Source organism: Cibotium barometz, chromosome 39 (assembly GCF_041138505.1).
Source record: "Cibotium barometz isolate CiBa-2024 chromosome 39, ASM4113850v1, whole genome shotgun sequence".
NCBI classification, from domain to species: domain Eukaryota; kingdom Viridiplantae; phylum Streptophyta; class Polypodiopsida; order Cyatheales; family Cibotiaceae; genus Cibotium; species Cibotium barometz.
This window is the reverse complement of record NC_141084.1, coordinates 46,168,809-46,186,431: the sequence shown is the minus strand read 5'-3', so window position 1 is coordinate 46,186,431 and position 17,623 is coordinate 46,168,809. Positions and strand designations below refer to the sequence as shown.

The following is a 17,623-nucleotide window of genomic DNA, read 5'->3' as shown; positions in this document are numbered from 1 at the left end:
CTGAATTTTTCCATCTGAATAGTCCTCCATGGGGGATTTCAATTTTTCAGATTTTTAATTTATCATCCCTTAACTTGATCCACTGATCAAAAGTTGACAGTAGTAATCTGCCAGCACAATCCACTAATCTCAGTGTGATTTGCTGAAGTCATTAACGTCATTCCAGTTATGAACACCATCACAGGGACTCGTCCCATTCATCCTCATTGTGGTTTTGCTCAGTTTATTACATTTCAACCAAATTTTAGGGATCATTATTTTTCAATCAAAATCCAAATCAACTCATCAGTTCTCAATCAGAATTTAAAATCATATCAACCACATTCGAATTCATCATCTAGATAGTATTAATACTTATAATTTCAAGTCTTAGATATACTCGTATATCCTGCCAGTAAAGAGCTGCAGTTATACCCTCGGTATATACTGCCAGTAAAGAGCTGCAGTTATACCCTCGGTATATACGGGTAGTCACGGGTCTTGGAACTATAAGGTAAATCCCATCATGTCTAGGCCTCAATCAAGCAAGTTAGGGATTCCATACAATTGCGGTACTTCCATCTGAAGACCCAATTATCATTTATGAATTTCAGTTTGAATATCAAATTGTATGAATTTTATTACACAATTACAACCTTTTAGTGCTTCTTGATAAATTTTTGACATATTTGGCTTCTCGGTTGATCCTCATTAGCCAAATAGCTCTGATACCAACTGTAAGATCTCTTTCCCCACCGCGCAACAATTCAGGGGTGCTAGCAGCGGAAGTAGCACTTCTTTGCGGGGCAGGGTCCCACACTTGGAGCCTCGCCCCACGGATATCCGGACAAGAGACTAATCCATCGGTTTTTCCAAAACCGAACCCGGAAAAACTTCCTTTGCCCGAAAAGCACGGGCGATTCCACCAGGATAACTTTTCCCTAACGTAGTCAAAAGCCTTAACTAACTGAGCTCATCTGACCGAACCCGTAAGTCCCATAGTCTGATCAGGGGGAAAGATTATACTTGGATCATAGAGACCAACGCTTTTTTCCTCATTGAGAGGCACAGCCGTTGATTCTTTTTCATAGAACAATTTTTATCCGGAATTTAATTCATCTATCGAACTAAATAGAAATTGAGTCTCGATTTACGGATCCATCAGTCCAGCCTAACCCCATCTAGTCCCATGGGTTAGCCAACCACCCAACCACTGTAGTGATGGGATCCAATTAGGAATTTGGTTAGGTTTTGTTTTGGGTACTAGGGAAAAGAGTTCCCAGGCCCCTCATGCAAACATAAAACTAGTCACACCACTTACACATCCAATATGAAATTGCCTTTTTCTCAGCATCAGCTATCTTTAAAACAATCCTTTAATGAAACTATTGTGTCACTTATCACAATCCTCAAAATCTCTGGTTGAATCCTTGTTTCCAATCATTCCTTCATCGGTGTACTTATGGCATCATTGGCAACCAGAACGCTCACCATCTGTTCACACAGGGGCCTTTTCGATAGTTCCTAGCTCATAGTAACCGGCAATATATTCACATAACAAAATGGAATCTCCGTGGAAGATCAGCAAGATCAACCAACAGATCCATATAAAAGAGTCATGGACTCATCCGTTGAGGACCAGCAAGGTCAATCAACTAGATCCATGCCCGGTTTCAGAAAACAACTCTTACTCCTTGATTCAATATCTTCCACGATGCACGTGTGGGTATCTTCAGCGACCCACAGCCCGAGCACCGTATGGTCAGCACCCTCTAGAATCCTTCGCAGGTCAACTAGCACTTCACTCATAGGCCGCTTCCTTGGTCCCTCATCCACCGTACCGGAAGCTCATCATTTAAATCGAACCGAGGCTGGTCAAGACCTCGGCCGACCATGCTACGCGAGACGTCCTCTGTTGACTCTCCGTCAGCTGTTGCAACTTTATCAGTTAGGTCTCCACGACCTTAATCACAAGACGGTCAAAATGCTTCCCCAGCATTCTTGACATAAAACAGTCATTTACAAACAGGTCACAAATATAGTTTTTATAATGAACTCTCGTCTTTCCACATTATCCCTCATCAGTCATTTACAAACAGGTCACAAATACAGTTTTTATAATGAACTCTCGTCTTTCCACATTATCCCTCATCAGTCCACATTACTTTTTTTTTTCCGAGAAAAGATCCTTTCATTAGTTATAAAAAACGCCCGTTGGGCTACAAAAAAAACTCTCCTGCACATATGAAGGCAGAGCAGAGATTCAATCCAGGCAGCTAGGGAGACTCTCCTTGTACAAATATCAGTACAAATAATTGAGAGGCTATATGATACAATAGGAGGGGGGAAAAGCCAAACAGGTGGCCTGTAGTGCCAGCGGGGGTACCCGCGTGTAGTGTATAGAAGGGGCCGCTGCGCCAAGTGGTGTGAAAGGCCTGGCGCCGCAAGATCGCCGCATCCGAGTCGCCTTGGATGCGGTCATACCCTCCTCGCAGGGTGTGGATCAGCTCCTGCCAAATCCCCCGAACAGTCTCTGCTGGTGGCTCCAGTCTCCCCTCAAAGGCCCTGAAACACCGGACTCTCCAGGTGAACCAGATGGTGAGGCTGCTGAGGAGCTCCCATCGTAGATCCCTCTCCTGTGTCCAGTCGTCGGCGGACGAGAAATCCGGTGAAGGAACAAGGCGAGGTTGGCCCCTAATGAATCTGATGGCCTGGCTGTCCTGCTCCGTCTCGTATCCCAGAGCAGGCCATGACGAAGTCGACCAAGCAGCGGCACCCCACGTATACATGCCCTCTGGAGAGAGGGGGGCCAAAATGCGCAGCATCCTGAGCCAAATCTGCTGCGCCTGTGGACAGTCCCATAGGCAGTGTTCTTGTGTCTCCAATGGGTGGCCGCATCGGACGCAGGCTGCCGGAAGACCACTGTAGACAAGCCAGTGCCAATTGCAGAGCCCCTGTGGGCAACCAGCCACTGGAAAGTCGAGATCCTGCGTGCTTGTCGACTAGCCCAGAGCCTGGCCCAAAAATCCTCCAGGAACTCCTGTGTGTAGCCGCCAATGCTCCGATGCAGCTGGAGAGACCATCCTCCTCGCAGTCAAAATATGCCTCCCCAACCGAACAGTGTACTGGAAAAAGGTAACCTCTGTGGCCTTGGGGGACGCATAAGGATCATGCCACTCGTACTCGCCAGGGTCCCACTAGAGCCGGGTCAAGGGGCGCGCGGCATATGCCCATATGCGCCAATCAGAGTCCACATCTGCAGGGTCTGGATCAATATGCCATTTGCGGGAAGCGGCGGCCACTACCCGTATCCTCTAAAAGATGCACTCTGCAACCAAAGGCGACTCCGCCTCCACTCTTTGAAGTCTGCTCTCATCCTGGATCTCATAGTAGAGGCATCTACCATCCTCAGTGCAAGCTCTGACAGCAATCAGGATCTCCAACTATGTAAAGGCTCCCATCCACCGTGGGGCTGCTGGCTCGAAAGGCGTGAACCACTCCTCAGTGAGTGCCTCCTGAATGTCATCCCTCATAATCAGCCCCCCTCTGAAGTGACTCAGCCTCTCCACCTGGACCTCCTCTGGGAGACTGCAGAAGGCCTGCCAGTCTCCAAAACTGTGTGCTGGGCCTGCCGCCAATGGTCCCCAGGCTAGATGAGGCTGAGAACCCAGCATATGATCCTGCTCAGTGCGTACCGCGGGGCTCCAGATGAGCGGCTGTCTGGCCCGCTCCTCATCACAAGTAGGAGGTCTGTGAGAAAGCCCCGGTCTCAGCAGCTCCCAAGCTCGCAGGATGCTCAAGGCAAATCTGTCCTCCCATCCTCTACTGAGGCCTGTCCTCCTCATCTCTATGAAGACCCATCGTACCTCTGGTGCCCAAGTGCCCCCTGCTGGAGGAGCCCTAGCCTGCAATCGCTGAAAAAGAAGCTCCTTCCAAGGCTCAACGCCTGGAAGCAGCCCCCGAACAATAAGCTTCCCCAATAAGGCTCTACTCTGATCAACTAGATCTATAATGCCCAAGCCCCCCCTGGGCCAGCGGAAGAGTAATAACTGCCCAAGCAACCTTAGCACGGGCTGGCTGACCATCCCGCCCAGACCAAAGAAAGTTCCTGATCAGCCTCTGTACCTGGCTGATGCAAGAGCTCGAGAAGATCCAGCAAGACGTGATGTACCACATGGTCGCTAAAAGCACCTGATTTGTCACCACCACCCTCCCAGCCAAGGATAGCCGAGCTGTACTCCAATACAAAAGCTTCTTCCGAATGCTCAGAAGAAGCGGGGCGATCTGCTGCTCAGGTGACAAATCAAGTCCAATCTGGCATCCCAAATACTGCACTGCTGTGCCAGGAGGAATCCATCTAAAACCCGGGTCTGGGCTCCATGCCGGAGTGGGAGCGTTAATGATCCAAAAGGCCGCTGTCTTGCGCCAATTGATCAATGCTCCCGAAGATGCACCAAAAACCTGTAGCGCTTGCTCTGCCCTCTGAAGATTGGCCTCCTGGCCATGCAAAAACAATCCCGTGTCATCAGCAAACTCAGAATTGAGCAGGTCCTCACCCCGGACTGGGAGCTGGAGTCCTCTCAAACCAACCTTCTCTGCTGTCAAATACATGCCTATAGCCTTAGCAAAGAAGAGAAAAAGAAACGGGGCGAGAGGGCACCCTTGACGGACTGATCTGGTCAACTCAAAACTCGACCCCCGTCCTCTTGCCATCAGCACCTGGCTACGAGCTGTGGAATATAGAGCCGCCACTCCTCGAATCCAGACTGGCTCAAAACCCAGGCGAAGCATAGTGCCCTCTAGGAAACCCCAATTGACTCTATCGTATGCCTTCTCAAAATCGAGAAGCATCACGACCAGGTCCTCACCGAGAAATCTAGCTCGGGCCGTCGCCTCCCAGAAGGTGAAAATGTTGTCAAGGATACTGCGCTCCTTGACGAATTCTGTCTGGGTAGCATGAATCAGCTCCCCAAGGAAGGGCTGGATCCTCAAACTCAAGGCCTTGGCCAGGACCTTGTAGACAGTATTAGGGATCGTAATAGGTCTCCAATGCCGAATATCATTAGACACTCCCTCCCCCTTGGGGATAAGAAAGATCAAGCCCTCTGAAAAGCTCTGTGGCATCACCCCAGTGTCCAAAACATACTGAAAGCCCCTGCGGAGGCCTAGCCCCAAAATGTCCCAATAGCGCATAAAAAAGGTAGGCGTCAATCCGTCCTCCCCAGGGCAACTATGGCGCGGAAGGACCCTCAGAGCCTCAACAAGCTCATCCTCCAAAAGAGGCTCACCCAAAACTGTGCGCATACGATCTGTGACCCTCCTCTGCACATGGGCCCACACAGTCTGTCTGCAAGCATCACGTGCCTCCGTGGCTGGCTCCGTTGAAAGCAGGTCTCTATAGAACTCAGTGGCAATGCTCTAATCTCCCCGGGCTCAGTGGCTAACGATCCGTCCTGTCTCCTGACCTGGCGTACACTCGCTCGAGCATGGCGGGGTCCGGTAATCTCAAAGAACTCCCCAGTCACTCTATCACCAAGCTGCGTCCACTATGAGGCCTGGCAATGATAGTAGAACTCATGTCTTTGCTCCTCTGCCTCTCTAACCTCCTGGCGTGCCTGGCTCAGTTGCTGGGACGCCACCCACTCACATGTAGGCTGCTGCTCCTGAAGGCGCTGGAGCGAAGCAAGGCTACGTCTCAAGCGACGCTCCCGCTCTCGTGTCTCTCCCAGCCGTGTCAAGGCTACAGTGTGCAAAAAAGAGCTGAGCTCGATGAGTCCCTGGGCACACTGGCCTGCTGCATCCAGGTCAGAGCTCTGGCTATCATGCCATATCCTCTCAATGTCCTCAGAAAGACTGGGATATGTAAGTATCCTCTCTGGGATCCTCAACTGCGAGCTGGTCTCCCGTGTCCTCTCCTCAAGTGTCAAAATAACTGGCGCATGGTCTGAAAAAGAAGTGCCAGCGAGAATGCCAACGGAGCCCCCACGCTCCCCGAACCTGTCGCCCACATAGAAGCGATCAATCCGTGATAGATTAGTCCCTCCCTGTCGGGCATCCGACCGAGAAAAACTAAGATTGTCCTGAGAGCGGGAGAAAGCCTCATGCCGCCATGCATCAGTGATCCGCAGTGTCATGCAAAATTGCTCCCAAGCTGCAAGCTCCGTGCCGTGCACTGTAACATGACTGCCTCCCACCCTATCGGCCGGGTCCTCAAGCATGTTGAAGTCTCCTCCGACACACCAATGTGCGGCCTCGGGCAATGCATCTGTAACAAGGGTCCAGAACTTTGCTCTGGCACTAGCATGGTTGGGCGCATAGACATTGAGCACACCAAAGAGCTCATTGTACATACTGTGCTCTACGAGGCACAATGACCCCGCAATCCACAATGGCCTGCCGCCATACATCCGCAATGACCATACATACTCCTCCCTGCCCACCCAAGGAGCCAAACCCTGCAGAGACCAAAATGTGTCCCATCTACGAGGCATCACCGAACCATATCTCCGAATCCTGCTCTCACTCAAATGGTGCTCCTGCATCATCAGAATATCAATACTGCCCCCAACCAGGCATCTCTGAAGCTCCTGCCTCAAGCAACCACGATAACGTACATAGTGTGCGCCGCCGAGGCCCTGTACATTCCATGAGATGATCCTCATGGATGACCTGCTGAGGTGGAGGCTGTCTTAGCCGTACGGCGGGCCTTCGCAAGCGGCTTAGATGGAGAATAGTCCCCATCCGAGCGGCTACGAATCTGCCCACCCGGTGTGCTGCAAGAATCTCGGATCAGGCGCGCGAGTGGCTGTGTCCCATGGCGACTGCCTCCCGCTCAGAGAGAGCAACCTCGTATATGCATACATAACCAGGGTCGCGTGCTAGGTCTGCCACTATGCGAACCACCAAGTGTCGAACCCCGGAGGCATCCGCACTCCCGGAATCAAAGAAATGAGCCAGCTCCCAGAGTCGGCCTATCACGTCTGTCACCTCTAGATCGCTCACATGGTGAGAAATCTCAACTGCCTGAGTCTTCAGAATACTAAGAGCGAGATCCAGAGTCCACTCCCGGTCGCTAGTGCCACAGAGAGGGAAGGAGAAGGCCACCCGCTGAATCAAGTGCCTCCTCCCCTCGGGCCGGAGGTATCACCACATGAACTTTGATGGGTGCTGGCTCATGGGGGCCCTCTGCTCCAAAAAGCCGTGTGAAGGAGTAGTCAAAAGCCTCCGAGCGCTGTCTAGTGTCGAGACTACTCAGCCGACTGCGGATAGAGGATATCCGTGAAGCCCGAATCGGCATGGTAGGTCTCCTCTGCGGTGCTCGATCAAGGTCGGTGCTTAGTGCCCGTCGGACAGCAGGTGAGCGCCAGGGTACTGCCAGGGCCTCCCGAGGAGCTGAGGCGAGCGGAGGGGGAGGGGGGGGGAAGGAGCCGCTGACAAAATGGGAGCGGGAGCGGGAGCGGGAGAAGGCGAAGGTGGAAGCGAGGCGGGAGGGGGGGACGGGGGAGGGGGGTGGGGGCGAAGGAGGGGGTGCTGGCATCTCCTGATCCTCGGTCTGCGCTGGGGTCTCCTCCTGGAGGGGAGCAAAGCTGTTCCTCACTGGAACTCAGTGATGCTGAGACTGTGACTGCTGCTGCATCGGTCTCTGGGCATGCTGCTGTGGCTGTCCCCCCCTACGGCGCCCTTGTCCAGGCTGTCGATCCAAGGTCTCTGTGGGCTGAGCAGGCGTCCCGGAGGCTGCCTGCTGAGCCGCATCTGTGGGCGGGCCATCGGGGGCCTGCTACTGCTGCGGCGGTGAAGGTCGGGGTCTCCTGCGAGGGCAGGCCTTGGCTAGGTGGCCGACCTGCCTGCATATAAAACACTGGTTCGGGAGCCCCGAGAACTCCACTCTCTGATCGATCCATCCCCCCCCTATCCTAGGTAGCTGAATGACCTTCGGAAGGGAGGAGATGTCTGGAACCAAAACTCTGACCGAAGGCAGGCCAGCTGCTCTAGCCACCACTGAAGCTGCTATGGGGCCAGTCTCAAGCACCGAGCCCACCAATGCTCCTATCCTAGAAAGGAGCGGAAGGTACTCGCGGTGGAGTCCAGGGAAGCAAACTGTAACGTGGAATAGGCGCTCTCCCTGCTCGGCCGCTGCTGGGTCGAAGCCATGCTGCCAAGGTCTGAAGAAGGCCCGAGCGCCCCTGATGTCAAGGGGACTCATGGCTAGTACCTGGGCCACGCTCTGGGCTGTCTCGAACTCAATCTGGTAGTGTCCGCAGCCCAGTAACTGAACGTCCAGAATCTTGCCCACATCTACAAGAAGGCAGGCCTGGAGAAGATCCCGGATCTCCCCTCTGCTGGGGCGAGTGCCGACTATACGGCAGATGGTGGAATGTGCCTGGAGGCGTTCCACCTCTGCGGCGAGGCTCGCTTCCTCTTCTGGCGAAAGAGAAAGCCAGATGGGGGTATCCTCAGGGGCGGGCAAGGGGCTGCGGAAGAGTCCTCTGAGGTGGGGCGGGAGGAGCCTCCATCAGTGTCTGAAGCTTAGTTGAAGGCAAAGCGAAAACGGAGTGTCTTGCAAGAACCGAGCTGCATAAAAGGCGGAGCGGGGAGGAGAGGCGGCGAAAAGGCAGGTGGGGGCGGAGGAAACATGAAAGGGGGGGGGAGAGGGCGGAGGCAGGCGGAGGGGGCGGGTCGCGGAGGAAGGGGAGAGGGCGAAGGAAAAGCGAAAAGGCGGGGGGGAGAGGGTGGAGGCAGACGAAGGGGCAAGGGGGGGGGGGGGGGGGGGGGGGGGGGGGGGAGGAAAACGCGACAAGGGGGGGAGGGGGGGGGGGGGGGGGGGGGGGAGAAGGCGGAGGGGGCGGGTCGCGGAGGAAGGGGAGGGAGCAGGGGGGCGCGAAGGAGATGGGCAGGGGGCGGCGTGCGCTAAAGAGAAGGGGCGGAGGCGGGGGGAGCAGACGCGAGGGTGTGGAGGGGGGTGTGCGTGCAGGCGGCAGCGCGAGCAGGGGGGGGAAGCGAAAGCTTTCACATTCAACAGACTTGATGAATTTGGTGGGTTCCGGCTTATATTTCCAAGACTGTTGATATCTAGTAGTACATGATGCATATCAAGTACACAGTGATGTTAAGATTGTCGTTTGAAGCAATGCATGGCTAAATCCGATCTTTTCTCAAGAGAGAGAATGAGTGATTTGTATTAGTGTGTTGGTAAGCTGAAACATGCCCTTGGATTTCAGGGAAAACAGACATGTAGCAAAGGTGAGATGAATGATTTCACATTGGATGACTTGTTGCAATTTACAAATGAGTTGCAGGATTCAAAATCAAAAGAGCAGGCAAACCACAAGCTACACATGGCTTTACCAAGGCCACCACGGCAGCATAAGAAGTTAGCTCGATGCATGGTCCTCTATTATCTCCTGTAGTGTTGTAGTTGGCAGAAAACTGTTCTTATTTTCTTTTTAGTTTTCCTCTTATGTATCTCAACTTGCAGGACACGACTGATCTCTCAGCTGCAGAGATGGTTGAGCATCTTAGACAAGGACTGGGCTCCCTCGGCCAAGTACTCCTCAAGCTTTGCGTCCTTGTCCCTTTTTCCATGTGCCTGCCTCAAAGCATTCTGATTATCGTTATTATTGTTGCAGATAGTGCATTGTGAGGTTATAGAGCGAAGAGAAGCAGGCTATGGTCAGCTCACAGTCACATTATCTGATCCTACAGCAGCTGCACTCCGAAGACTGCATATATCAAAGCTTTACAAACATCAGGTTTCATAACTGTTTGGGTCTCTTCAATTAGGTTTTATACATCAAATTTCAAATGTTGACTTTTGGTCTGGCAAAGCAAGGCTATGTGATGCTAACTTGTTTTGGTAGATGTTTGACAAAGCATTTGACACTCTGCTGCCAGGCGGAAGCCATTAATGCAGCTGTTACCAAACAGAACGTAATCATTGCGACATCCACGGCAAGTGGCAAGTCAGTTTGCTATAACATACCTGTCCTGGAAGACTTGTTTTCTAACACAGAGTCGTGCTCTCTTTATCTCTTTCCAACGAAGGTACTTTTTGATCTCCACCGCTACTATCACATTCATTTTCTGACAAGCTTTCCAATGGCTTCAATCGTTTATTGGTAGACCAATGTTGAACGTGTGTCTTGTTTGCAGGCATTAGCCCAGGATCAGCACCGTTCACTACTTGAAATGACAAGTGGATTGGATCCTCCCATCAACATAGGAGTGTATGATGGTGACACTCCTCAGCATCAACGGTTATATCTTCGTGATCATGCACGGCTTGTAAGAGGCTAGCTCTAAGCATGCCTTGTCTTCCCATGAACTAGTCTCTTATGCCACATGTAGGAGTTTGAATCAATGTATGTGTGCTGCTAAGCATGTCAAGCTATGAGCAATTGATGATCTTCGAATCTTGTGCAAACAGCTCATTACGAATCCTGACATGCTGCATGTCTCCATTTTGCCATCCCACAAACAGTTTGAACGTTTGCTTTCCAATCTCAGGTACAATCGAAACCTCTTTTCTATCACTATAATGTTGGTTGCACAATCATCTTGGCACCGTGAATATAGCAGCCGAGTGATGATACATTACATGCGTCCCACAAGAAAAACATGTTCGAGAGTATTACCTGTCCTGAGGCCTTCAGTAAGTGCAAGTATGTTACCCTCTCCTAAGGTTTCTCAACAATGCTGCATCAAAAGAGAGACTTGCTGGTGATGATGGTTGTTCGAAAGTGCTTAACCATCTGCCCATTCTTACCATTTATCTTCTTCATGACACCTGGTACATGTGAGCAATACATGCTGAAATGATCACTAGAGCACGTGATGAAGAAGCTACTAGACTAGATCGCACGAATGCTGGTGTGGCATGAATTAGTATCCACCTGAGAATAAGCAGGAAGAACCTTAGAAGACATGGAATCACTGTGAGGATGCGAGTAAATCCACAACCTTTGGATGAACATGCATTGGATCCTGTATCCATGAAAGAATACTTGACAGGAGGACTACTGAAGCACCACCATTATCATCTGATGACGAAACTCAAACGGAGTGATGTCTCTAGATTGGATTGTTTGCACCCTCTAGTGGATCTGAAAGCAATCGAGGAGAATTTTAAACACTTCTCATATAACACTCTTTTTCATGTCCTCGTATCCTTCCTCAGCAGCGCTCATGTTATATGCAACAATTAAGTGCTCTTATTATCCTTTCCCACTTGATGGTCATGACACAAACAACAGCTTGCCGTTGCTCAAGGAGAGTCTTTCATTACCATCTTAAATCTTTGTGTTAACTTTCTCTAGTGTGGCTTTGTCCTTGCACATCAGGTATGTTGTGATTGATGAAGCACATGCCTATAGAGGAGCGTTTGGTTGCCATACAGCCGTGATTTTGAGGCGGTTGCGTCGGTTGTGCCATCATTGTATGTGCTAAAATACCTCCATGGATTTATTCTATGCCAAAGGAAAGGTTTGTATATAAAGTAATTGACCTTAGTTTCTTGTGCAGTGTATGGGACAGACCCTACATTCATTGTTAGCAGTGCAACTGTAGCGAATCCTCGTGAGCATGCAATGGTATGGACCGTTTTCTATTGTTGTTTAACTTGGCTATCATGAATCTATCACTCAAGTGGAAGTCCAAGGTTGAGGTAGCATAAAGTTCTAAATGAGGGGCTCTCTCTCATCGCTAGCTGAGAGTCTTAGCCATGTGATTGAATCTAATTATCAGTGAAAGGCCTTCCTTCGCTCCTTAACTGACTCAATGATTTCCAAAATGTTTCGGTCGTCTTGTTGGCCTCTAGGGATGATGATACTTGTCTCATCAAAAGAGATAAGAACTGCCGACCAAATGCTTCCTTGTACGGCATCCCTGTCCAATACTCGATGAGTGAGTATCATTAAGGATTGCCCATACCAATGGAAGATATTGTTCCCATTTCGACTAATGGTCATGGTAGTATGATTTAAGAACGTCAAAGGCCAATTGATTATATATCCCAGTTTGGTTTTTTGTTTGAGGATGGAATGCACTAGATAGCTGTAACTTAGTCCCAAAGTTGTCAAACAACACTCTCCAAAAATAGAACGTGAATTTAGGATCTGTCTGATGTGATTGTTCGTGGCAAACCACCAATGGGATACCAAAACCGAATGAACAAGTGAGCTCTGTCCTCGGCTGTGGCTGTTTGCTTGCATGGAATCAACATGCAGAACTTACTAAATCTTTCCACAATAGTTATGCACTGTGTTTTTTAGATCCAAATGATGCAAGAAGAGGGCCTACGAAGTCCATACTGATGTCGTGAAAAGGTCCCTTTGGAATAGGCAAAGGCTGAAGTAACCCTACCCGTTTCATATGTGGAACTTTCACCTTTTGACATATCTGGCATGCTTGCACATGTTGGTAGACATCCCGTCTCATTTTGGGCCAATAAAATGACCTCTCTAACTTCTCCAAGGTACTATTGATACATCAATGACCTCCGACAAGAGAATCATCGGCATCATGGAGAAGGACTCGGCGCTTTTCTTGAAGTACACATAGGCGGTTCGTGAAAAACAACCAGCCATCCTTTATATTGTAGTGGCTTGGTTCTGAATTGAGGACCAACTAATACTGAGTCCCAAATTCGAATAGAAGAGAAAGTAGACAACACAGTATTGGGTCCCAATTACCCATTGAAGCACCCCCCCCCCCCCCCTGCAAGCAAGAGTATTTTCTTATATTACTTCTTTGGAGAACTGTTGCAATGCTTGAGAACAAGTGATATGACTGCCCAACGCAAGGACAAGGAAGACCGTAGTCGGTTGAGAATTCACCAATCCAAGGGCACTGCAGACCGTAATCGGCTACGAATTCACCAATCCAAGGTCACTGCACATGACTCTTCGGGGCCACTTCTGCAAGTCGAGGATACCTTAGGATTGCACATATGCTAGTTGAATGTGGAAGAGAAGCAATGTTTGCTTGAAGGAGGAGGAGAAAATTTGCTGACTTGATGCTTGAAATCTGCTTGTAGACTTGATTGTTGATGAATGATATGTGTTTGAATCTAGGCACATGCTTTAATATGATGCTGGGCTGCTGGTCGGCCAGTCAACTAGCAGTTGGCCAGATCACTTTGGACATAAAAATGTTAATTCAGCATTTAATGCTGCGCCTACAGCATTTAGTGCTGCGCCTACAGCATTTAGTGCTGTACACAGGTTCTGCTGTCCCTGAGATACTGTCGGCCAGGTTGTTGATGCTGGTCGGCCAGGCTTAATGCCCACAATGTTGGCCGACAGGAGCAACAAGGCTCCTTCTTGCTGTCGGCTGCCTCTTATGGAGGTTCAGGGCTGTAAACAGCCCCAACCAGGCTGCCAACTGGGCCACTAGCCATGGGCTGGCCTTTGGCTAGCCCATGGGCATGCCTTCCTAGCTTCCACATGCTTAGTTCATATGCTAATGCTTCTGATGCACAAACCCAATACTAAGGTTGACTATTACATGAACTTATCTAATGAATTCTCCAAGTGGGTTAAGAGAACTGACTCCAAATTGACCTCTATGGCTTGGAGACTAACCTACGTAGCTCGTGCTTGACTGTCCCTAGACTGAGGGCTCACAATGGGGTCACAGCGTACGACAAATATTCCTAAAAAGGTATTACTTCTGTACAAATCTTGCACTAATGATGATGCCAGTGTGTCACTATGTACCTCAGTGCAGGGTGCACGTGACAATCCAACTAAAGAATGTCGCAACTTTCAATTGATCCAATATATCATGACCCGGAAGAACAAAAGGAGAGAGACTTCAAATATGCAAACAGAGAATATATAGCAGGAAGCCACGAGAAATAAATAGACAGCACACTGAGCTAGAACAGCCGGCCCTCCGTAGGAACTTCTTTATCACGTAGAAGCTTTTACAAAGAACCCAAGGTGAGGGTGCAAACAACACCAAATTTCCAGAGTGTACTGGTCAGCTTTTCACAAAGCACAAATGAGACTCTGGCCAAGCTCTCTTCCCAGAGCCAAGACAAAACAGTCCCAAAGCAGCCCCAAAAACTGTCCAAAAACAGCCCTATAGGCGATTAGTAGAAGACAGGTTCTACGCAGCTGCAACCACCATCTTGAAGGCAGCCCGAAGAGAGAGAGAAACTACCAGTTTCTGCCCTTTCAGACAAGTTCTACTCACTGTTGTCAACTCGCTCAAAGACGGGAGAAGAAACAAAGAAACTAGGCCCTGTACGGCCAATGTAGAGCAGAGAGGTCAAAAAGCTGCTGCCTGCCTGTAGTGTTGGTCATGTCCAGTCCCGGCTAGTTCAGGTGTGAACCCAGCTTACTCACGGGCACTTTTTCCTTGTGACTGGACACAAGCTTTTCCCCCTGTGAACACACTTATGTGTGTTGGGCACTTAGCCGTAGGCCTTTTAGTACATCTTTTCCAGCCGTTTCTCTGTGCTTGAGGTTGTATGTGTGTGTGTGTGTGTGTGTGTGTAGAGGCTAGCTTCCCTCCTACCCAACATTGGTATCAGAGCTTGGTTAGGGTTAGGGTTTGCCTGCTGCTGCCCTTCAACCCTTGAGCTTCAGCCTATTGGCATTAGGGTTTTGCTGCATTAGGGTTTTGTTGTTTAGGGTTAGGGTTTTGCCCTCAGCCGCCTCTGCAAGTGGCCGCCCTTAGCTGCCCGCCGTTGTCGTCTTCAGATCTGCCGCTGCCCCTGTGCGCCGCCAGATCTGCCTTCGCCGCCGAGGAATCTGCCTTCGCCGCCTCTAGATCTGGATGAGTCGCCTCTCAGACTTGTGTGCCGCCGCCTCTGCCATCGCCCTCATGGGTAGCTGCCGCCTGCGCCGTCTTTGTTGACAGACCGGTGCGCTGCCGCCTTTGTTGTCGCTCTCACGGGCAACCGCCACCTGCGCCGTCTTCACCAAGGCATATGCCCTGTACTGCCACCCTGTACCGCGCTTGTACCGCCGTACGATTGTACCTGCGCCACCATACGACTGTATAGCAGCTGCCTCAGATCTGTCAGATCTGCATGTCTTGCCTCAAATCTGTACACCACCTGCCTATTGCTGTTGCCCAACTGCAACTCCAAATCCCTTACAGATTTTAGGTTTGTGGGATTTGTAAATTTTGACCTAAAATTGCTAAAAAATAGCAAATTAGTTGCATTAATTTTGGGGCTTTTCACCATTGAGCTTGCAATTGCAACATTGGCATTGATTTTAGCAGATTTGGTGCATAATTGCACTAGAAATTTGGAGATTGTGTAGAAATTGGCACTATTTGCAGACAATTTTGGGTATTACAGGCACATTTGGTTGGCATTGGGACATTTTTTCCAAATTTTTTGGGTATTACAGGCACATTTGGTTGGCATTGGGGCATTTCCTCCAATTTTTTGGGTATTACAGGCACATTTGGTTGGGATTGGGACATTTCCCCCAATTTTTGGGCATTGCAACATTAGGACAAGCTCAATCGGGATAACTACCCTATGTGGGCTTATATGATACGTCATGTATTGGTTGCCAAGAATGTACGGCTATATGTGGATGGCACTGAGGAGTGTCCTCTTGCACCTGCTCCAGCGGAAGGTGAAGTGATTCCCGCTCATCCTCTTGTAGGTCCACCTCCTCTTCTTCCTCCTACTCAGTAGCAGCGTACTTGGGATGCTAGGGATGCTCAGGCCCATGCATTGATTGCTCTCTTGTGCCGTAGGCATATCATTCCGCACATTCGTTCCTGCACCACTGCAAAGGGTGCTTGGGATACCTTGGCGGCGTTGTATTCAGATCGCAATGAGGCTTGTGTAGCTTACCTTCGGGGCAAGCTTGTGATTGACCGCATGCTTGAAGGTGACTCTATCGATCAGTACCTTACGCATGTGAAAGACCTACGAGAGCAGCTCATTAACATTGATGAGGTCTTGACAGATAGCGATCTTGTTCAGACAGTTTTGCGTAATTTGCCCGACTCTTATGAGACATTTGGCACCACTTTGCGGTTGTTGGCTAGTAATGCACCTAATGCGGTCACTTTTGACAACCTTGTGACTCTCTTGCTCAGTGAAGAGCAATCTCGTTCCAATAGGAACAACATGATGTCTGCTGAGTTAGGAATGGCTGCTCCCTTTCGTGGGAATGGATTTGGGTCTAAACCTAGCCCATCGAATCCTCCCAAGACAGAGGACAAACCTGAAAAGAAAAAGCGCTATAATTCATGCAGGAAAACAGGGCACACCATAGAGGAATGCAGGAAGCGTATTGAGAGTGAAAAAAAGAAGAAGCTGGCACCTTCTTCCATAGGTGCAGATCAGGCCAATTTGGCTACACATGTGTCAGCCTTGACCCTTACATCTTCATCCAACATGTAGGTATAAGCGCATGAGAAATGAAATGAAATGTTATATTAACGTCTTCAAAAGGCCAAAGTGACCTATGAGACCAAAGTTACAACCATGTGACATCTGATATACCAAAGTTAAAAGCGCATGAGAAATGAAATGAAATGTTATATTAACGTCTTCAAAAGGCCAAAGTGACCTATGAGACCAAAGTTACAACCATGTGACATCTGATACACTGTTTGGAAAAGAAAAGAGATAGCCCCACAATACATCAGTAGGGGGGAAGCTAATGCTACTAGTCAAAATGGGGTACATGAGTACATGGATACCTGAATACATGAATATGGGGGAGTACAAAAGTGACAATGAGTACAACAGTATATGGCTGGAGTCGTAATCATCCTAGGAGCTCTAGCATGGGTCCTGCCGGATGGCCTGGATATCTGCCATAGTGAGATGCCTGGTCGGATGAGCCCGATGCCTCGCAATGATGCTCTGAATCCTCCGGTGTAGGCACCATCTCCGATGTGAGGATCCACGAACCCTCGGGCGTCTAGATCTGCCCAACTAGATAGCTCTCTCAACTAGAGTCCCACGGGGTGCCCACTGCTGGGCTGTCGGCTGTGTCCTCTCCCGGGTAGTCCCTCTAAAGAAGTCAGTAATCTGTCTCTGTGTGGACTCCCTGCCAGTCGGGCGTCTGCTCTCCTGATAATGGACTCTCTGAGCGTGCGGATCTCCAGGAGATAAAAACCCAAGCATCACTGATCACAATAGTCCATGACTCTAGCCAGTGGTCCAAATCCCTCTCTGAAAAGGCAATGGTAGCGCCCTCGAATCTCATAATATGCTGTGCAGCGACAGATGTAGTGCTCCTCCATCTCTGGCTCTATCCAACAAATCTGACAAATCTTGTCCCTTCGAGGTATGCCTCTAAATCTGCCTGTCTCTATGATGTGAAGAGGTGCGGATGTGCCCAATGGCGCACCTCAATCCATGAGACAGATGGGTATCCATGTAGCTCGGTCTAAGTATAAAGCCATCCTCAGTGGTGTGGAGAAGATGGTCTCTATAGAAAGCCATCTTCGTCTCCCCAACTCATATGAGGGCTCTAGCCATGTCCTCCTAGTGTCCAACTAAATGAGGTCCTGTCTGATGACTGTACTCATCTGAGAATGTGTCAAGGTGAGAGAGGGTGCCTCCAGAGAGTTCTGGAAGGGTGGAAGTCTGTCTAAACTGAACCCGTGGAGGTCAAACCAGGATGCTATCTGCGCATACCAACATGAAGCGTCTCCCTCC

At 49.8% G+C, this 17,623-nt stretch overlaps 1 protein-coding gene across 3 annotated transcripts in view; it reads left to right on the top strand.

Annotated features, from left to right (window-relative positions):
- The window catches only part of LOC147616156 (uncharacterized), a 130,330-nt gene that overhangs the window by 37,424 nt on the left and 75,283 nt on the right, over nt 1-17,623 (top strand). For all 3 annotated transcript variants that reach the window (XM_086778782.1, XM_086778781.1, XM_086778783.1), the window contains 8 exons: nt 9,198-9,365; nt 9,455-9,523; nt 9,606-9,728; nt 9,871-10,020; nt 10,129-10,260; nt 10,403-10,482; nt 11,316-11,410; nt 11,497-11,564. In XM_086778782.1, coding sequence (XP_086634908.1) covers nt 9,198-9,365; nt 9,455-9,523; nt 9,606-9,728; nt 9,871-10,020; nt 10,129-10,260; nt 10,403-10,482; nt 11,316-11,410; nt 11,497-11,564 — 885 coding nt within the window. The remainder of the gene's footprint in view (nt 1-9,197; nt 9,366-9,454; nt 9,524-9,605; nt 9,729-9,870; nt 10,021-10,128; nt 10,261-10,402; nt 10,483-11,315; nt 11,411-11,496; nt 11,565-17,623) is intronic.